The sequence below is a fragment of the Cloeon dipterum genome, chromosome 1 (genome assembly GCF_949628265.1).
Source record: "Cloeon dipterum chromosome 1, ieCloDipt1.1, whole genome shotgun sequence".
Lineage (NCBI taxonomy): Eukaryota > Metazoa > Arthropoda > Insecta > Ephemeroptera > Baetidae > Cloeon > Cloeon dipterum.
Window position 1 is genome coordinate 27,441,816 of NC_088786.1, and position 20,414 is coordinate 27,462,229.

At 38.3% G+C, this 20,414-nt stretch overlaps 6 protein-coding genes and 1 long non-coding RNA gene across 10 annotated transcripts; 3 read left to right on the plus strand and 4 right to left on the minus strand.

The window, feature by feature from the left end:
- The first annotated feature begins 208 nt into the window (after positions 1–208).
- LOC135941162 (arrestin domain-containing protein 17-like) lies at positions 209–4,055 on the plus strand. 3 transcript variants are annotated; one of them, XM_065486494.1, is made up of 8 exons: positions 209–384; positions 988–1,239; positions 1,326–1,491; positions 1,554–1,765; positions 1,824–2,006; positions 2,065–2,247; positions 3,279–3,462; positions 3,520–4,055. In XM_065486494.1, exons 2-8 carry the CDS (start codon positions 1,189–1,191, stop codon positions 3,639–3,641), a joined length of 1,101 nt encoding a protein of 366 aa, XP_065342566.1. In that variant the 5' UTR covers positions 209–384; positions 988–1,188; the 3' UTR covers positions 3,642–4,055. The 3 variants fall into 3 exon arrangements, with proteins under 3 accessions (XP_065342566.1, XP_065342547.1, XP_065342557.1); XM_065486475.1 differs by having other exon boundaries at positions 211–384; positions 1,306–1,491; XM_065486485.1 differs by lacking the exon at positions 209–384 and adding an exon at positions 858–875 and having other exon boundaries at positions 1,306–1,491.
- A 372-nt stretch (positions 4,056–4,427) lies between these two features.
- Positions 4,428–6,094, plus strand: LOC135941195 (uncharacterized). Its single transcript, XM_065486535.1, has 10 exons — positions 4,428–4,724; positions 4,801–4,825; positions 4,884–5,035; positions 5,096–5,238; positions 5,291–5,337; positions 5,392–5,414; positions 5,469–5,522; positions 5,581–5,713; positions 5,761–5,855; positions 5,917–6,094. Exons 1-10 carry the CDS (start codon positions 4,677–4,679, stop codon positions 5,998–6,000), a joined length of 804 nt encoding a protein of 267 aa, XP_065342607.1. The 5' UTR covers positions 4,428–4,676; the 3' UTR covers positions 6,001–6,094.
- Positions 6,070–8,158, minus strand: LOC135941203 (uncharacterized). The gene is made up of 3 exons (XR_010574969.1): positions 7,903–8,158; positions 6,308–7,843; positions 6,070–6,246 (listed from the first exon to the last, which is right to left on the minus strand). It is a non-coding gene; the product is annotated as an uncharacterized LOC135941203 (long non-coding RNA).
- A 512-nt stretch (positions 8,159–8,670) lies between these two features.
- Positions 8,671–10,560, plus strand: LOC135941182 (VID27-like protein). 2 transcript variants are annotated; one of them, XM_065486521.1, is made up of 9 exons: positions 8,671–9,189; positions 9,278–9,316; positions 9,377–9,464; positions 9,521–9,712; positions 9,762–9,894; positions 9,946–9,999; positions 10,057–10,144; positions 10,197–10,286; positions 10,347–10,560. In XM_065486521.1, exons 3-9 carry the CDS (start codon positions 9,387–9,389, stop codon positions 10,441–10,443), a joined length of 732 nt encoding a protein of 243 aa, XP_065342593.1. In that variant the 5' UTR covers positions 8,671–9,189; positions 9,278–9,316; positions 9,377–9,386; the 3' UTR covers positions 10,444–10,560. The 2 variants fall into 2 exon arrangements, with proteins under 2 accessions (XP_065342593.1, XP_065342584.1); XM_065486512.1 differs by having other exon boundaries at positions 9,278–9,308; positions 9,373–9,464.
- On the minus strand, positions 10,529–14,522 carry LOC135945746 (uncharacterized). Its single transcript, XM_065493642.1, has 15 exons — positions 14,477–14,522; positions 14,271–14,415; positions 14,073–14,212; positions 13,722–13,949; positions 13,449–13,661; positions 13,246–13,327; positions 13,139–13,191; positions 12,844–12,902; positions 11,962–12,031; positions 11,672–11,783; positions 11,471–11,610; positions 11,197–11,415; positions 10,928–11,140; positions 10,724–10,877; positions 10,529–10,671 (listed from the first exon to the last, which is right to left on the minus strand). Exons 1-15 carry the CDS (start codon positions 14,520–14,522, stop codon positions 10,599–10,601), a joined length of 1,947 nt encoding a protein of 648 aa, XP_065349714.1. The 3' UTR covers positions 10,529–10,598.
- A 999-nt stretch (positions 14,523–15,521) lies between these two features.
- LOC135941177 (lipase member I-like) lies at positions 15,522–17,161 on the minus strand. Its single transcript, XM_065486506.1, has 7 exons — positions 17,034–17,161; positions 16,828–16,972; positions 16,629–16,768; positions 16,200–16,427; positions 15,922–16,134; positions 15,712–15,865; positions 15,522–15,640 (listed from the first exon to the last, which is right to left on the minus strand). Exons 1-7 carry the CDS (start codon positions 17,074–17,076, stop codon positions 15,583–15,585), a joined length of 981 nt encoding a protein of 326 aa, XP_065342578.1. The 5' UTR covers positions 17,077–17,161; the 3' UTR covers positions 15,522–15,582.
- A 1,004-nt stretch (positions 17,162–18,165) lies between these two features.
- LOC135937101 (lipase member H-like) lies at positions 18,166–20,103 on the minus strand. Its single transcript, XM_065480188.1, has 7 exons — positions 19,979–20,103; positions 19,520–19,679; positions 19,316–19,455; positions 18,965–19,189; positions 18,576–18,788; positions 18,362–18,515; positions 18,166–18,306 (listed from the first exon to the last, which is right to left on the minus strand). The coding sequence occupies exons 1-7, from the start codon at positions 20,094–20,096 to the stop codon at positions 18,249–18,251; spliced, it is 1,068 nt and encodes a 355-aa protein (XP_065336260.1). The 5' UTR covers positions 20,097–20,103; the 3' UTR covers positions 18,166–18,248.
- Positions 20,104–20,414: the final 311 nt, after the last annotated feature.

Consider the following 20,414-nt stretch of genomic DNA (forward strand, 5'->3'; position numbering starts at 1 on the left):
AATTCCAACAGTTCTTTTAACTCTACAAATTTGTAGTGCTCTAAAAAATTCCCAGGATGGAATCAGGCAAAGAATGCTGTTAGCGCCAAGGTCTGTACTCTTCCTTTCTTTTCCCTACGCGGGCTCTGCACTTGAATTCGAATGAATGAACGCAGCTGCAAAAATATCCCCTTCCACATAGGCTAGACAAAATTGGAATAGAGGAAGTGGGAGGCAACGAGGCAACACCCATCACACATTCTTTTCCTCCACTCGCTCAAAACAACCTTAAAACGACGAAAATATATTTTCGTTGGGCTCTTATTTGGCTCGTTACTTTTAGGTTGAAACTGGCTGGAAGTAACAAACAACAGTAAAAACTCAGCTGATGAAACTAAGATAAATGTAGGTTGCATTCATTAGTTGTATTTTGTACAGTTGAAATTTCTTTCAAACATTTATAATTCGCCCCTAAAAATTAATCTAACCATACACATCTTCCAGCAGATTAGCTGAATACTAACACTGTCTGTCTCCCTCTCCTGTTATTTTTTTCAAGGTTGAAGTAATTTATCATACATAAATATAGTCAAATACTTAAGTGCGCTGCTATAAGTTTGCGGTAGAAGTGTGAGGACTGTGAGGAGAGAACTCAATTCAAACTTAGAACTTAACCGTCTTTTTTGCTTTGCAGGTTGTTTTTCGTTTCAATGCCAGTAATTCTACAATATTTCCTCAAAATATCACAATATTATTATAACCATATATTATGCTTGTAAGCCTATAATGTATATCATACACTGCTGGTCATTGGCAATACTGCTCTTTGTCCTGTTAATACCTACTGAAGAACCTAGTATTTTTTATTTCAAAGCTTCAGCTGTCCTCCGCGAAACGTTGGTTTTTATTTTGCTTGTCGGTTGGTGTTCAGTTTAACTATTTCAAGACAAGTCGGCCCAAGATTTTTTACTCCGCCACCTCGTTCCTTCCTCTTATCCAACTGTGCAGTTTCAGAGCGCTTGAACACATTTTTGGACGCTCGCCAACCCCAGTCACAGCACGTATTCTGCCGGGTGAGCTCAAGACCTTCGCAATCCCAGATCAAAGCCTTCTATTTTCGGGCCGAAGACTGGCAGTTCGTGAAAATGGGCCTGGAAAAGTTTCAAATTTACTTCGACAATCCGCAAGCTGTGTTCTACACCGGTCAAAATGTGTCTGGGAAAATTGTTCTTGTCACCAGCACCCCCAAAAAAGTCAGAGGTACGTTTAAATTTCCCCGATTTTTATTTTTTGGGGCTTAATTCATTGGTTAAATTTTGAACACAGCGATCAATGTAAAAATAAAGGGCGAGGCTAAAGTGGCATGGACAGAGACCAGAGAGCACACTTCCACAACTACAACCACGTCCACCGATGGTGGTGCTTCTTCGACGCCTGCTACTCAAACGGAAACTGTAACGTTTTCTAATGAGGAAGTCTATTTTGAAAACAAGTTTACTGCTTATGGAGGAGGTGATGATTACACTACCTTTATAAACATAAAGCACTATCTTATGATGATTTTTCCATTCCAGGGAGTGACCAAACTCTGACCGCTGGAGAACACTTATTTCCATTCAGTTATGTTTTGCCGACAAACCTGCCTTCGTCCTTCGAGGGCGAGCACGGCCACATCCGGTACACGGTTCGAGCCGTCTTGGACAGACCCTGGACATTTGACCATGAAGCTAAAGCCGCGTTCACCATCATCAGCACCCTTGATTTGAACACCGAGCCTCAGGCAGCTGTCTGTGAATGCAAATGCTTGTTCGTTTCATTGTTCATTTACACTTTGGGATTGACAGGCACCGGCAAATGCACAAAAGTCGAAAACGTATTGCTGTCTGTGCTGTGCCTCTGGTCCAGTCAACGTCACCCTGTCCCTGCCGACTGGTGGTGCTGTTCCAGGCGAAACACTTTTTCCTACCTTGGACGTAGAAAATAATTCCAGAGTCTATCTCAGCCTAATAAAATTGAGGCTGAAAAAGGTGAGTTAATGTTAAATATTTATTTAGAGGGCTATAATTTTGTTTTCTCTCCTTTAAGCGCCTTCTTTACAAAGCTAGAGGCAGCACAAAGACTGAGGAAATGAGCATTGCAGAGAAAAATCTTGGCTATGTGGACTCTGGGCAGTCACACACTTTTGAACGAGAAGCTCTGCTGGTTCCGTCTTTGCCTCCCTCCAACCTGAAGAATTGCAGCATCATTGATTTGGATTATTACCTTGAAGTAAGTTTTTTTTACATTAGTGAATGTGAAATGTTAAAATTTAAATGCAAGATAATTTAAATGGAACAAAAGCCTAGGCGAGTAGCATAATTTAAAAATGTTAAATAGGAAATTAAAATCTGAAGATGGGATGCAATATTTTTCCAAGATTGAGCAGTCAGGAATTAAAATATAATCAAATAGTTTGATGGAAAATTCAGAAGGGTGCAGCGGTTGGTTCTGCCCCTTTGATAGTAATTGCCGATTCATTCACACGCCTATTTGATAGTTAGTGGGTGAGTTGGTAGGTAGGTTCAAAGCCAGGTTTGGTGATTATGCCTGGAATATGAAGAAATCGCAATACAAATCAAAGCTGTATTAAAATTTGCTATTAGTTTCTGTTCTCCATTAATTTTTTGAATTATAATTAAATTCCTAGCCGTAAAATCTTGGAAAAGATATAATTCCATCTTTGGATTTTACTACCCTTTTCACTGCTTTTCACCATCCTAAAAATTAAGTGTTAGACCTCAACCTCTACCATATTTACATTGAAAACCTAAACCTGTTTGCTCTGGTTAGAAACATAACGATATTTAGCAAGCACAACTATAAGTAAAGCGTCTTGAATACTTAAATTTTTAGTGCTACAGTTCAATCTACTTAAATTATCTGGTGAAGGTAAAAATATGATGAAAACAAGTTAAATAACCTCAAAGATACTAGCTTGGCAGCGCGGTTGACAATAGCATTTTGTGAGGAAACATACAGACTCCCTTTTTTATTAAATCAAATTTTGTAAAGTGAAACAGTAAAACAAAATCCATATTTGACTGATGCCACTCTTAGTAGATTTCTTGCTGAATAAAGCAATTATGAAAAATTGTTTTTTAAAAAAAAATGTTGTTGTTCTTGGGCTTAAAAAGTCACATTTAACTTTGCCCATAGTATGAAAGCCGATAGAATTTTGCGAGAAACCTTCCAAGATCCTGCCCCTGCTTACAAATTATTTATTTGAATTATCTACTAACATAATTATTCATTTTTCTCAGGCACATTTTACGTCTTCTGGATGGAACAGCAACTTTGAATTGCGTGTGCCCGTGCTGATTGGCACCATTCCGCTGCACCAAAACTTCGCCCAGTACACACCGGCCGTGCAGAGCCAGCCCCTCGGCTGGAACTTCAGTCCCTCGGCGCCGTACAGAGATGGCTCGCCTAGCTACCCAGATCTACGTGAGTACCATTACATTTTCTTCTTTCTTTATTGCTGATTGCTCTACTCATCATCAGCGCCCCCAACTTACCAACAATCGGTGTTTGGTGCTCGCAGCGTTGTTGAGAGAGCAGACAACCAATATATTTATGGAGAGAAAAACTTCGCACCAATGTATCCTGTGTACCACCATTCCTAAAGTCACTGCTCATGCCACGGTGCCCGTCCTAATTGTTTGACAAAATGGGACGTAAAACATGATATTCGTTATTGATGTTCAGCAAAATAAGCCGTATTTGATACGCTCTCTATGTATTCATTATTCAAGCTATTTTTGAATGATTATGGCAACTTGCACTTTTGCATCTGTTACATCAGATAGAGATCAATATCTCAATACTTTATATTATATATAAAATACTCGTCGAAGGGTTTTTTTCGGAAAAAAAATATAATTTGATATAACAATGTACGCTGTACTCAAACTTTTTTATTTGCTTATTAGCAATATTATGATAAAATGGCTTCACTTTCTAGTAGTATGTAGTTTACTCGAAGATTAATACTGTTACTGTACACATTAGTAGCACAATAAATTGGAAGTAAAACACAACTTTGCTTTGTTTTAGATTATGTCCTCAACCGTTTTCTAGGTTAGAAAATAAATGTAATCAAGATTTTGCAGTTCTGCAAATTTTTCTAGAACTAACAATAAGTTCAAAATTTTGTGAAAAATAGTTGCCTATTTTTAGGAAGAAAATTTGGAAGTACATCTTTTTGCTCATTGAACACAGTTGCAAATCATCCTTTTTTGTAACCACATTAACTTCCAAATAAAGTTCCGCAAATATCTAAAAGCCGTAATAGATATATTCAAATTTAATTTTCACGCGAGTTGAATTTATTTAATGAAGATACCAGCAATAAATTTTCGCCATTTTCGTACAGGCCATTACTATAGCTTCTTAATGGCAACCTGTATTTTTGTAATTATTAGAAATGCTGTTTGACATTGGTCCCCAAAAGCGCTCTTTTAAACTAAAGGACACTAAAACCTTCATCAAAATTGTATTTTGCAAGAGAGCACAACAGGATTTTTAGCGTTGCAGCGCCATTGACATCCAGGAAGCGGACTGGTTTTACTTCCAGTGCACATGAAACGAATACAAACGAAACACAGCGTTCGTTGTGAATTTGGGTGACGTCAAGAATATCGCAATTTCTATACACTTCAATGGCTGTTTATTATTTTATTATAACAATTGGAATATTTGCATTAAGAGTAAGATTTTTTAAATTAAATTTTTCAAATTCGGAAGGCATAATATAATGTAATTTTGTTTGTGGAAATTTTAAAGGTGCTCGCGGATGATGAAGAATCAAGTGAGTCGTTATATTCTGTTTTTTCCCTCCTAAGTTTTAATTCTTTTGAACGAAACAGCTTGCGGCGATCGCATGAAAAGGCTGCGTGAATTTTACTGCGTTTCAAACTGCATTGGGCTCTCAAGTCCTGAGAAGGATCAATCAGCAATGCTTGCGGGACGCACAAAAGCAGTTAACGTAGGCTTCAACTGCAGCATTCAGGAATTTTCAGTAAGAGGAAACTTCAAACTTAAAGAAAACATAATATACGTCTTCAACTTGTAAACTCAGGGCCCGAAGGTTGGGGTTTGCTGCCAAAGTTTTCCAAATTTGGCCCTCTCTGAAGCTCCAGTTCGCGCTGACTGCGTGAAAAAGAATAATGGTCTTAAGGCATCTGAGTTAGAAATTGCTCACAATGAATACATTTTCAACAAGTGAATAATTTGTTTGCTTGTCATAAACTAGCTTACTAACGTATTTCATTAGATGGCAAGGAGATGCAAATACTATTGAAATCGAAAAGGCTGCGAAAGGTGAATTATTGTGAAAATTTGAATTCAACCTGAAACTTTGTATTTTTATTCCAGTCAACAATTTAGACAAATTGTTTGTAAGGATGTGAAAAATAAGGAAACGCAAAAGAGTTAATGTTTCGATATTTTAGCAATACATGGAATGCATCTTTCTTGGTGAAATAGCACAAGCGAAATTTAAGCTTGTAATATTGTTACAAAACAAAAAACTACAGATCTGAACGAGTATAACTTAAATTTTAGATGACTCCAGACGGAAAAATCGACGGAGACAAAACCGATGCGGCATTTAAGGCCGCACTACCGCCTTCTGCCCCAAAGCCCTACATCGACCTATTTACGAAAGCAGTGGCTAACTGCACAAGCAGCGTCCAATGTAAAATAGTTTTTATCAAAAAATGTTTTCTAAATAAAAATTTGCAGTGACATTTCCCGCGAGCGCTATCAAAGTGGGTGACAAGACAGTTCAAGCCGCTCCTTTCCTGATCACGCAATGCTTGCGAAAATGGATCATTCTGGTATTGTACACTTTATTTTCATCACAGAACCATCGTTACAAATTTCAAATTTCTCGAAAAGGAATGTCCAAACGCCGGCACTACCGTCAGTAAAGCGTGCCAAGACACTAAAAATAATGTTAGAGGCTGCGATTTTTATCTTTAAAGTGTTATTGGAATCTGGGATATAAACTGAGTGGTTCTTTGTTATTAAATAAATACAAAAAAATAAACGTATCAATCAATAATTCATGGAGTTTATTTTTTATTTTTTATCAAACAAAATTCTGAAGTTCCATCATTGTTTACTGGATGAGTCCAAATCTTCAATCTTGTCAGCAATCGATTTCATAGACTTCGCTGCATCGCGAAGTTTGCCGACGACCTTTTTATTGCCTGAACTCTGACCCATCTGTGAAAAATTAAGACAATTAAGCTAAAATATTCACATGACTTAAAAATGAATTGCTCACCGAAAGTGTGACCAAACCAAGAAACAGAAGCACGGCGAAGAAAAACAAACGCATATTTATTCTCTTCGCAGCAGACCTATTTTATATCGCTAAAGTGAGTTGACAATGCAACAATGACGCAAGTGTTGCACCATGGTCGAATCAAACGGATGCTATCAAAACATGGCTGACTGTTTGGCTTCACGGAAACGATATTGCGAACACTTCAAATCAGAAATTTTCATGTCCGACGCATTTTTCCACGATCAGGACAAAACCATTTCTGAAACTTTCAAACCCTCCATTGGAATTGAAATATTTTACTTCATTTTTAGTGCAAACTCTGTGACCAATTAACTATTACCATCAACTTGACAACTTGACTATGATAAAAACAATAACTCTTTTCTCAAGCTGCCAAAAATAAAACAGAGTGGTGAACGTTGAGAAAATTTTCTTTAATTTGTCTGTTGTATATACACTTTTTAAGTTTACAGTAAAGATTTCATTTATTCATAATCATTTTCTTTGAGCAAATTTCACCATCTTTTTTATTTGTCTGGTAATCTCAATATATGATATATTTATGGTTTTGTTCATCTCACCAGCAAATGGTTTCACACTTTCATCTAATTTTTTTAAATATATTTCATTTGTCTAAAGAAAAATGATTTTAAGTTCAAAAGGAAAATTCCTCCCGGCCATTTTTAGTCTTTTGCCCTTCATCCCATCAGCCTGACGAGATCAGGCCAATTTCATAAAACTAAATTTCTCAAGGGAACCCCCACCATTGGAATTTATTAAATCAGGGAAGGAGCTCGTTGCCGAAAAACCGTATGGCAGCAATGCTTTTCGCTGATTAACAATAGAATAGTAAATAGTTGTAAAATTTAAAGTAGTAAAAATATTGGCATAACCTGCTCTGTCACCTCTGACTTTTGGATACTGTCTACTTTGCAATTTGCCTTTTAAATTCAGTATCTTTGATAAATTTTGCATAAATCTTGCAAGGGTAAATAGGAGTTAAATATTTAGTCCGATTGGAGGACAAGAAGGATAATTCGTTGTTACCTAAAAAGAATGTTATAATATATCATATCTACAAAAAAGGCAAGAATGGTAAAAGTCCATACTAGCCATATCTAAAAATGCAGGGATATTTCATTGTGATTCAAATAATACACCGATTGTTTCCACCTAAAATCGAATTTATTTTCCCATGCAATTATCAACCAAATTTTAACAAGTTATAAGTTTTATTCAGGGGCTGGCTGTGGTGGAGGTAGTGGTGGAAGAAGCAGTGGTTCTTCTTTTGCTGTTTCTACCTTCATTTTTTGGCTTCCTTGGCACTTTTGCTGGCTTTTTCAGTTTCCTCTTCAGCGATTTCTTTGGTTTCTTAGTTGTTGTTGTTGTTGTTGTTGTTGTGTCCTCCTGAGCAGGTACACCTGCAGCCACTGGATTTTGTACTGAAGCTTGTGCCAGATTCTGCTCAGGATTATTGCTGGGCTCCTGAGCCAGCACCAAGACGCATGCTGCAGCGACGAAGAGAGAAACGATCTATACGAAAAGTTATTATCATTTCATGAGTCATGACTGGGAGAATTCCATGCACTTACGAGAAACTTCATGATTGATCAGAGTTTCAAACCGTACTGTGGCTCACTAGCTCCCTACGCCATTTTTTATACCTGCGGATGTTTGGTAGCTTTGAAAGCGGCCTTCGCGAACGGGCAGGGCAGCTAGTGATCGTTGCGTGTGCTAAGGACGGAAATTCATTTCCATCTATCATTGCAATGATGAAATTTTTTGAAAAATCTCCGATGCGATTTCCATGAACCTGACAGAGTCAAATTCTCATCGCAGCAGCCAGTCTCGTTTCTCGTTTACACGAGTCACCTGGTTTGGACCAAATTAATTAAGCCCGAAAACTGACATCAGCAAAGACCCGAAAAAGTTTTCCTCAAAAAGTAAAATGCCTGAAAATTTCTGGCAATTGTAATTTGCAAAATCCAAAAAATGGACTTGTGTCAGCAAAGTTGGTGTTCATCAAGTTGGCTTTGCCATCGTCAGGTAGGCCAACCGCTTGACGTGCGGGTTGCAGCAGCGAAGGAGAGCACTTTCGCCGCCTTGTCGCGCGATGTCCGCGTGCTTTTCGCGTTGCGCTCCGTTTCCCTGTTTTCCAGCGTGGCGCCGCCGACGTCGTAGCGCGTGTAGAGCGCGTTTTGCGCCCGCGTTACGTCCAGAACGTGGCACTTTTGGCCGCGTTCAGCTCCATGCCACCGCTCGCGCACCACGTAAACACCGTATCCAAGTAGTCCAGCAGCTCCTCTGCGTCACCGGCTGTTGTTGAAATAATTTCAAAACTATGCATAAACCGCAATCCCTTAACAAAAGGTGCGGATGCAACTGCAAATAAAGCATAGAATATTAGTTCCTGAGAAGGCAATATTTAAGATACAAGTCTCTTTTGTATCAACTAAAAAGAATTTCACTTTTATTTCAGTTATAGCTGCTGCAACATAATTGAAGAAATTAATAAACTAAAAAATATTAAGTTTCATTAGAGAGAAAAATCTAATTTTTGTTCCTATTTATTTTCATTTCAATTTGGTCTCGAATTTTAAAAAGTAGATATCAAATACAAGAAGAATATTCATATTTTTCATGCATTTATAATTAATTGCACAGTATGGAGTATGGAGCTCGTATACACTGACGACTCTTTCAAACATACGTCACTCCACATTTCCTGTCAATGGCCTCGTTTTTCGAACCATCGCATATCAAAATCGTGCGCTGTGGATGGAATTTTTGCAACGTAAAGCTCCATAATTTCCAACATGGCGCTGCTCAATGAAGTAAAATTCGATTTGAAGTTAACTTTCCGCGTCCTTTTTTTGCAGGTATGTGTCGAGTTTGATTTTTTATCTGAGCATAATATTATTACCTAAAAACCACGCAAAACTATGCAATAATAATTAAAATAATCAGGGGATTTTTCTGTTTTCCCGTCCAGCAAGTAGTAAGCGTGTAAAATAATGTTCGTCTAGCCTCGCTATAAAAATAAATCGTTTGCAATATTTGAGGTAGTAATGGAATCATGCTGGACATATTCACCACCCTCCAAGACTCTCTACAATCGCTCACCGATGATTCATTGAACAGGATCGAAAACACAGTAGATAATACCGTAAAAGCGAGTTCATCGAAAATTAAACTCCGATTTCAACAAAGGAATTGGATAATGAAATATTGAAACTCACTGATATCGCTGAAGACCTGCTATCAATGTCCGTGGAGGAAAGCGGAGGACAGAGCGGAGACCTCACCACTGAAGGAACCATAGTTGACATAATGAAGACTATTGAAGACATTTTGCAGTATTTCGATGATGACCCAGACGTTGCTGAAAACAACCCGGAAGACGTGAGTTGAGTACAATTGGCAGCAGTTGCTTAATCTCAAGCAATGAAAGCTTGCAGCTATAGTCGACGTCGTGGAAGAAATACTGTCATATTTGGATGGTAATAATGGCTCTGAAGATGATAAATCAAACACAAAAAGGAAAACCACTACTGAAGAGCCTGAGGAAGAAGAAACCAAAAAGCGTATTTTTAACTTAGATCCGCTGGAGTTGAGGACAATTGTTTTAATTGCAGCTAAGAAAAAGCCAATAGATGAAGCGGATTATGAAGAGGAAGATACCACTCCAAGTGTGATGCTGGATCAGCTTTGCCGTTTTATTATATCTGTTCATTGAAAATTTTCAGAAAAGAAAAAGACAACCCCAAGCGATGATGAGGAAGATTTGACGACAAAAAAGAAAACCACAACTGCTCAAGAACCAGAAACAGAAGCGTAAAGATAACTATTTATAAATAATTTAAGGTAAAATCAATCACTACTTCAGTAAAAAAGTTGCAACATTACCACCAACTACAACAGCAGCAGTTAAAGCGACGACGGAGAGCAAAGTTAATGCAGATGAAGAGGAAGAGGGGTATGCTAAATTTGAAGGAACATTTTTCTGTAGAATAATAATCATTTCGCTATCAAACAGCAAGCCTTCGTCGGGCAAGAATGTAAGCATTGATACGGTATTAGCAGTGAGCAAAAGACTAAAAAATCTTTATTTTAGGACAATAATGGTGAATTGATAAAAATCGAATTTATATTTGTGCTAATACTCTTTATTAATTTCAGATGAAGAGGAAGAGTGATTGTACTCATTTTTTCAATAAAAAATCATGTTGTTTCAATAGCATGACAATAAATACAGCTTTTTCGTTCAGTTTTACCATTATTAGTAGTCTCATAGATACGTGGGAAATCCAAGCGCATAAGGAGGGGCGTCTGCTGTCAATAAATAAAATTTGCCTCTGGTGCTAAAAATAATAAAATTTAATCCTAAGTAAATTCAAGCAAACCACAAAATACTCTTGGCGAACTGGATAGCCCATCAGTGCAATTGGATTCGCGCTACAGGAGCCGTTGGTGTAACCTTGCCATGAACCGCACTGATGCGCCACAAAGTTGTTCGATTTGATTGACTCGTGAAACAAATCGGCTGATCGCGCATGGGTGCAGGAGCCTGGAATTTCTAAGCTTGAAACGCGAAAAAGAAATTATTCCCAAGTTTACAAAACAGATCGGCGCCGCATCCCGGCTGGGGAAAGCTGCCACCGTTAGGATAAAAGTCTGCGTGCCCAATGGGGCTCATAAAACTCATCCAGCCGCCACACGTGTGGATAACGTCGACGAACGTGGCGTCCGTGAAGGTCAGTCGACCTGCGGGGTTGTTGTAATAGAACAGAATCTGGGCTGGGTCGATCCCAGTGATGCGCCCGATTTTCACTATGCGATTAATTAATTGAGAAAATTTTCAATAGTTTGAATCTGAGTTTAAACACCTCGTTTTCCACTAAAGCCGCAGACGTGAGCACCCAGACTGTGTCCCGCACAGTGGATATCGTCCACGTTTTGCCCTAGACTGATAAGAAATTGGTACATGTCACCAACATATTCGCCAGTCGGAATGGAGTTTGCTTTAGCAATGCTGTACATTGGACCTGCTGCAGGTCCCGTCCAATCAACCAAAATCACATTGCAGTCCTCCTCGTCAAGGAAGCCTATATACTCACTCATTTTATTTTGACTTCCTGAAATCATTATGAAATTAATTACTTTCTTTTGAGCCAACTGTCCACCATGTGAATCCATTATCATTGAAGCCATGGACAGTGAATTTTGTAGGTTTTGCAGGGTCATAGTTTGAACTCGAGATGTTTCCGATCCAAATCTGATGCGCTGTGTCCCTGTTGGCTCTATCGAAATGCGTTCCAGATAATACAACACTAAACGCTTGCTTAATTTGATGGTAATCACCTTGTGAAAAGATGAAATGTCACTTCAGAGTACGGATCGATCAGCAACGGCTTCGGCCGGAACAGATTAAGCCAGTGTTTGAAGCCACGGCTTTGATTTGGTGCAGCAAACACTAAAAATGGAAATATATTAACAATAAATCATTCATTCAAATGTGAGTAAATTATTTGTCATAGGAATAAGAAGTTATCAGATTTAATTTGACTCCAAATGACGAGGTGGGTTTGAAAAGTCGGAACCATTGGCAAGGAGTACAGTTATGATACAAAAAACAAACATTTTTATCTCACCCGCTGAGTGTACTGTTACGGCGAAGAAAACGGCGAGCAGCTTCATTTTGCGACACTCTCTCGCTCGGAACTAACAATAAGGTGTGACTGGAATTACAAAACGTGCACATTTAACTGTTATTGTTTTCTACCGTCAATGCCACTACCGTATATCACGGTCAGAGGTCATTGTGCAAAGCGACACATGACTTTTGTTCCCAAACAAAGTCAGACCTCTTTTTGTCCCTCTGCTAGATGGCTCTCTGCGCTTATCATAGTGCTTGTCGTGACTTTGTTTGTTTGATAAGTGGTTCTGAAATGGGTTTATCTGAGCAAAGCATACTCCACAGAATTGTTTTCGTATTCAATTGGCAATTTAATTAAAAAGATTGTTGAAAATTTATAGGAAAATTTTTTATTTTACTGAGCATGGTTTGACAATGAAAAAGAATTAAAAATATTTTGTTCCTAAACTCATAGAGTGAGAAAAGCTAACACGAAAAGAAAAATTTCGATGAAAATTGTGTTGCGATATCAGGCAAGTGATGTTTAAATAACAATAAGCAAAGTGTCTGTCAAACCTTTTACTAATCTGCTCATATTTAATGGATATTTTCATCCAAACCTTCTGGCAAACATTAATTGAAAAATCTTGTTTTCTCCCATTAGATATTATTTTTTCAAACAGAAAAAATATGTATATAATATTTATATTTGCAGATCACTTTAAACTAAATAAAATAGTTGAAAGAGATGGCTTTTCTATAGAACTCTGTGGTGTGTTTTCGTTGGTTCTTCATTTTATAATACCCGTAAGGATGAATCAGAATAGAGGGTTTTACTTAAATGAAAACTAGCTAAAAGTTCATGCAATATGAGAACAAATTTGCTATAAAGTCATACCACTGTAGCCGCGCCGATAGTAGTTTCCTCAAAGCCGTCTGATCCACAAATGCCGCAAGCTGCACACGGTCCGTCAGATGCGCTGCCTCAACGGACCCTCACTTAGGGGATCAAATGTAAATTTCCGATTGCCGACGTTCATATATACGGTATTTAAAAATAATTAGAGCGTTCGTAAGCCGGATAAAGTTGTGTATATAGTAAATAAATATCCAAGAGAGGGTTTAATTACAACATTAAGTCGAATTTTATTAAAAATTTCGCACATTTTTCTTGTTAATTATCGTAACCTAACCCAAAGCAAACGGTGAGCTACCACTTGTAGCCAAGTAGAAGGTGCCTCTGGAACTATAAATTAAAAAGAATTCAGCGTAAATTATTTTCATTGCAATGAATATATACTTTGTGTTGGAAGGATTTCCCATGACGGCCTCAGACGCGCCGGCACACGCACCGCTGAGGAAGTTGTCCCATGTATCACACTCTTTGGCAACAAATTGATTCGAAGTTATGGATTCCAAAAAGAAGTCGTGAGATCGAGCGTGGCTGCAAGAACCTTTGAAATAAATTAGCTAAATACGATTTTGAGTCAGCTCGCATTTTACCAGTAAGATCTTCACCACAGCCAGGCTGAACAAAGCTGCCTCCGTTAGGGTAAAAGTCGGCGTGGCCGAGTGGCCTTTCGAAGCCCAGCCAGCCCGCACAGGTGTGAATCACGTCAACGTAACTAGCGTCCGTGGACGCCAACCTGGTCGTAGGGTCGTCGTAACTGAACAAGGGGAGAGCGGGGTCCATGCCGGTCACTCGACCAAGAGTGCCTTTTAATAAAAGAAATACATTTTGTTATAAGACAAAAAAATCACGCGTTTTTTAAATACCAGTGGAAGAGGCCTTGCCGCTGAAGCCGCAAACGTGGGCGCCGAGGCTGTGTCCGATGCAGTGAGAGTTGCCGACATTGTGCCCGTTGCTCGCCAAAAAGTCGTGCAACTGTGCGACATATTCACCAACGGGTTTAGCGTTAGCTTTTGCCTCGTTGTAGAGTGGCCCCTGAGCAGGCTCAGACCAGTCGACGCCGATCACGTTGCAATCCTCTTGATCCAAAAACACTGGAAATGAAGCCAGAAAAATGTATATTCTTCCATTTAAATCAATATTTTAACCTATATTGAATACATAAGAAACTTTGGTATGAATAATATTTTATATTTACAATTCAATTATTTTCTTACTGTCCTTGAATGAGATGGTCCATCCATCAAACGCGTTGCTAGTAAAGCCGTGGATGACAAACTTGTTGGCTTTTGCAGCGTCGAAGGGTGCGCCATTCAAGTCGTTAACAAAGATTTGTACGGGGGTGTTGCGGTTGCTCCTTTTTTTATTAAATTAAGTTAAAAAAAATCGTTGTTGGCGACTTATACTGGACATACCTTGTGTATAGATGGAAGGTGATTTGAGTGTATGGGTCTGTGAGATCTGCTTTGAAGTCAGGCACGTCTAATAAGGCCAGATTACGCTTGCCATCCACCCCTGGGATTACAATCCAGCCCTGGTCATTAGTGGGAGCAGCGTTAACTGCAGGTCAATCAATGCATTTTAAAACCAAATAATTAATTAACAGCGGGGAACCATTTACCTGCAGCCACGCAAACAACGCTGAGAAAAACTAGGAGCTTCATCATTTTACCATAAAGCTGTGTTTTAAATCATGTGCTATATAAACAACTATTATAGCTGAATAGAGTGGCGGGTGTGTCTTGGGGGCAGGTTTTATACAAACCGGGTTCATTTGAGATAAAGATCACATTTATTTTAGCCGCTTATCACACAAGTGGATATCTACTTCACCTGGACCCATCCTCTGAAATTTATACCACTCATTAACAATTATAAAGCATCTTGATATCAGACAAGACCGGTGTAATCATTTTAAGTATTTCTGTTCTCGTTCTCTATCTCGTAACAATAAAATTGTTGTGCTTATTATGCTCTCGATAACCTTCGATTTTCCATTATCAGTCAATAGCACTTTTCGCTATGATTGCTATAGTTTGAATATGTATAATTCGGCGTGGGTATACGCTTGCAATTTCCAAGGCTTAACTTATGAAGCTATCCACTTGAGTTAATGATGATAATGCTGAAATAATTATTTTCTTGAATTCACTCTGCAAATTATAGTCAAATTGGTTGTAAAATTTGCGATGGTAAATAAATCTCAAATTGAGGCCTGATTATAAGTATAAATATGCATTTATATTTTTATAAAAAAGAATGAAAATGCAAACTATTTTACTGATGTGTTGTTTTATTTCTGATTGGGTGTTAACTTTACCAAAAAAATCGGAGTATTTAAATACTACTTGAAGTTTTTAAATTCTGGGAAAGGGTTATTTAGCAGAGTTTGAATTTGTATTTAAAATATAGAAAATTCGAACCGGCGGCACCCAGCGATAAAATTTTATTAATTTGGATATCCTTCATTAAAGCGAATCTAATATTTCAAAATCCTTAAGTTTTTTCAGTTTAAAAATTACAATCCTCTGAAAATAATTAGATTTGTAATATGCACTAAATTCTCAAGATTTTTGGGATAAGAGATGTAATCAAAATCGAGGCTATTTTCTGAGCGATCGCAAGCTCCAGTAATTTCTGTGTAATTAAAAATCAATCTCATCAAGTATTTTTCTTAAAAAATTCAGTCACATTTTATTTAAAATAAATTTGTACATTTTAAGTAGCTTAACCCAGAGCGAATGGTGTGCTATCGCTAGTGGCCAAGTAGAAGGTGCCTCTGGAACTGAAAAAACAAACAAACAGAAAAGCGTAAAATATTTAGACATATAAAGCTAATCTTTGTTAAATGCGTACTTTGTGCTGGATGGATTTCCCATGATGGCCTCAGACGCGCCGGCACACGCACCGCCCTGGAAGTTGTCCCATGTATCACATTCTTTCGCGACAAATTGGTTGGAAGTGACGGATTCCAAAAAGAACTCATGAGATCTTCCGTGGCTGCAAGCACCTGTGAAGTAAAAATTTATTGAGAAAATACGAATTTTCAGTTTGGACATCATTTACCAGTGAGATCTGCTCCGCAGCCAGGCTGAACGAAGCTTCCTCCGTTAGGATAGAAGTCGGCGTGGCCGAGCGGCCTTTCGAAGCCCAGCCAGCCTGCACAGCTGTGAATCACGTCAACGTAACTAGCGTCCGTGGACGCCAACCTGGTCGTAGGGTCGTCGTAACTGAACAGGGGGAGAGCGGGGTCCATGCCGGTCACTCGACCAAGAGTGCCTTAATAAAATAAATACAATTTGTTATAAAAGACTTTTAAATTCGCATTCACGCGTTTTAAATACCAGTGGAAGAGGCCTTGCCGCTGAAGCCGCAAACGTGGGCACCGAGGCTGTGTCCGACGCAGTGAGAGTTGCCGACATTGTGCCCGTTGCTCGCCAAAAAGTCGTGCAACTGTGCGACGTACTCGCCAACGGGTTTAGCGTTAGCTTTTGCCTCGTTGTAGAGTGGCCCCTGAGCAGGCTCAGACCAGTCGACAAGGATCACGTTGCAGTCTTCTTGATCCAAAAACTCTGGAGATGAAAAAAATAGATGTCATTTGAAAGTATTTGATTTTTTCAAAAATCTTACAAGGCTATGGGCATCACAAAACTTTATATTCAATAAAGAAGTAAAAAGCTAATTAAAATAGTTTCCCTTATTTAAAAAAAATATTTACAGCTAACGATTTCAAGTCCTTCAAATAAAAAGTTAAATTTAATTTTTTTTCTTACTGTTTTTGATTGAAAGAGCCCATCCTTCAAAAGTGGTGTCAGTGAAGCCGTGGACGACAAACTTGTTGGCTTTTGCAGCGTCGAAGGGTGCGCCATTCAAGCTGTTCACAAAGATTTGCACGGGGGTGTTGCGGTTGCTCCTTTTTTGATTTAAAATAAGTTAAAAAAATGTTGATTGCGACTTACATTGGAAATATACCTTGTGTACAGATGGAAGGTGATTTGAGTGTATGGGTCTGTGAGATCCGCTTTGAAGTCAGGCACGTCCAATAAGGCCAGATTACGCTTGCCGTCCACCCCTGGGATTACAATCCAGCCCTGGTCACTAGTGGGAGCAGCGTTAACTGTAGGACAATCAATACAGTTTAAAACCAAATAACTAACTAACAGCGGGGAACCATTTACCTGCAGCCACGCAAACAACGCCGAGCAAAACTAGGAACTTCATTTTACTAGTTAATTGTATTGAGTGTGCTTGGTGAATCGGTGGGGCAGTTTTTATACAAACGATTCTTTGCAGATAATGATTACTTCTAGTTTAGTCTCTTATCGCACAAGTGGAAACTTCGCTTGCACACATCCTCTGAAATTTCCACCACTTAAAAAACATCTTGATATCAGATGATGAGAACCCCATCAATTATAATCCTGCCGTTCTCTTTGTATCATCATTAAAATTTTAATCGAGTTCGCTACAGATAAACATTATGGACCATAGTTTTGATTTTCCAATCAGTTAAACTAGCGTTTTGCATCGAATTAGTATAATTTTAATTTATAAGTTTGGAAATAGCTTGTGGAATCCCCAGTCATGATAATAGTATTAAGATTAGGTGTGCAGCGCGAAAATCTTTTGCTTATTTTTTAAATGAATTATATGACTCAACGCTAGCCTTTTTAAGAATTTTATCTATATTTTTATTGCCTAACCAGGTATTTACAAGGTTTCATCAACATACAAATTATCATATTTTTCATAACACATATATAAACACTGACGCAGGAAAAATTAACACGCAAATTATTTAGCTACCTATTCCAAGGTGACGTTTATACTTTGGACAAGCTTGTGGAATTCCTAGTCTGGTAATAGTATTAAGTTTAGGTGTGCAGCGCGAAAAATTTCTTGCTCTTTTTTATGAACTATATGACTGAACGCTTAAATTAAAGAATTTTATCTATATATTTTCATTGCCTAACCAGGCATTTAACCTCCATAAACACACAAAAAGTATCATATATTTTTCACATCAGAAAACAGATATAAAAACACTGGCGCAGGAAAAATTAAAACGCAAATTATTTAGCAGCTTATTCCAAGGTGGCATTTATATGATACGACTTAAAATCAGGAACCTGTTTTAATTTAAAACTTAATTTAGTTTAAATTCTAAAGAAAGTATAATGCTATGTAAAATAATTTACAATTTTATTCGTATATTAAGAAATTACTGTAAACAGATCCCTGTGACTGATACACGCTATTATTGATGTTAAAAGCTTTTTAGATAAATTAATAACTAATAACCTTTCTACATAATTGCATTTATTTAATTCATACTAAATCGATAACATATAAAATAGTCATTGCCATTTTTAAACACCGGCAGTGAATAATAATCAACCTAAGGCGAAGGGGGAGCTGTCCGCAGTAATGAAGAAGAAAGACCCTCTCGTCCTGTAAGAAAATTGGTTATAAAATTGTTCTAATCTCAAAAGGGGGAAGAGCGTACGATGATCTAGACAAGTATCCCATCACTGCTTTCTCATTTTCGTAGCAACGTCCGTTTTGGAAGTTATTTCCGTCGTCACATTTGAATGCAATGAAATCGTCAGAGGTTATCGACTCCGCGAACAATTCAATCGCTCGAGCTTGACTGCATGCACCTGAAATGATAATTCAACCAAATTCTTATAGGACTTTTATCATAAAGCTTTTTGCGTCACCTGTCGCGTCTGTTCCACAACCAGGCTGCACGGAAATGCCTCCGTTGGGGTAGAAGTCTGCGTGTCCAAGTGGTTCCTCAAAGCTCAGCCATCCGGCACTTGTGTGAATCACGTCCACGTAATTGGCGTCAGTGACGGCCAAACGCGACTCTGGATTGTCGTAGTCGAACAAGGGAAGAGCCGGGTCAAGGCCAGTCACGCGGCCAAGGACACCTATTTTTTAATTAAAAATATTTAGGAATAATGAGGAAGTTGAATTGAAAATGTCATATCGAAAAATAAACTTCAACAATCAATTTGCAAAGCTTAACATTACTTGGGTAATGCAAATTTGGCCAGTAATTCTCACGAGTGGTCCTTTTTCAGTTTTATTTAAAGAAATTACATACCTCCAACAGATTTTCCGCTGAAACCGCATACGTGGGCACCGAGAGAGAACCCAATGCAGTGAGAGTTTGTTAAACTGTGTCCCAGATCGTCCAAATATTTGTACATTTTGCCAACATATCCTCCAGTTGGCTGTACATAAGCTCGAGCTTGATTGTATTGTGGGCCTTCAGCGGGTCCTGACCAGTCCACGATAATTACGTTGCAATCTTCCAGGTCCAATAATTCTGAAAAATACAATATTTTAATGAAATAAGATACTAATTTATTTTATCAAATTTTATCGAAATTAATCATTTTGTGGAAAAATTGTTCATTGTTTAATCTCCTTTATCTATTAAATTTGTACTTACTATTTTTGTAATCCACAACCCAGGCACTGAAGCCATTGCAACCAAACCCATGCACAAGGAATTTCGTGGATTTGGTTGGGTCAAAAAAGGCGTCATTCAGGTTGCTCACCCAAATTTGTTGGGGAGTGTTTCTGTTGTTCCTGCATTTACAAATATATTAGTAAATTTCCCATTTTAAGAAGCAGGAGCAGAAGCAGGGCATACCTTGTGAACAGAAAGAACGTAATCTGCTCGTCAGGATTGTCCAAAACGGGTTTAGTAACAGCCGACTGGAGCAGCGCTAAATGTGCGGTGCTGTCGGCGCTCGGGTAAATTATCCACTCTCTTTCGTTGACATCGATACTTCTTGGAGCAGCGGACACCACTACAAATGAATGGGCGAGGAGAGTTGCAATAAGTTGCACTAAGAATTATTATTGCACTAGTGAGATGCACTTGGCCGAGTTTCGTTGTGATTTATAATTGAAGACGCGGCGCAGTCTGCTGGCCGGTGCTCTCTGCGCTATTTACAGCGCAGACAAATAATTCAAGGCTGGCGCATATAAGGGCTATTCAGTTTCAAGGGCCGCACGTACAAACGTGAGATGAAAGCTGGGTCTTATTACTTATTTTAGCTGTCGCTTTTTGAATAGGAAATTTCCAGTTATTTAAAATGCTCTTTACCTGCTAAACTAGCTGCCAGCAGTCCAAAAAATGAGTGGAACCTCATTTTGTGCATCATCGAGCCGCAAATCAGTGGATTTGTAATAGAGACTGGTGTTTTATACGTGACAACAAGCATAAGATAACCGAAATACTTCAATTTCTTATCACTTTCTTGCATAGGAGTGAAGCATCAACGATTTTCGTTATTTTTTCGTAACTTAAAGCATCAGTTTTAATTTGCAAAGTTGACACTATCAACCTATCAAAGGCGTGCGATTGTTTCCGATCACTCAGAAGATTGACAGCCGCACCTTGATAGTGTCAATTTCAATTGAGAAAATTAACGCATTACTGAAATAATCGCACTCAACGTCATTGAACTAAATATCTGTCTAAAAGGAGTGAACGCCTTTATGTGTCATAATTAGCTCCCAATTAATCAGTCCTTGAGCAC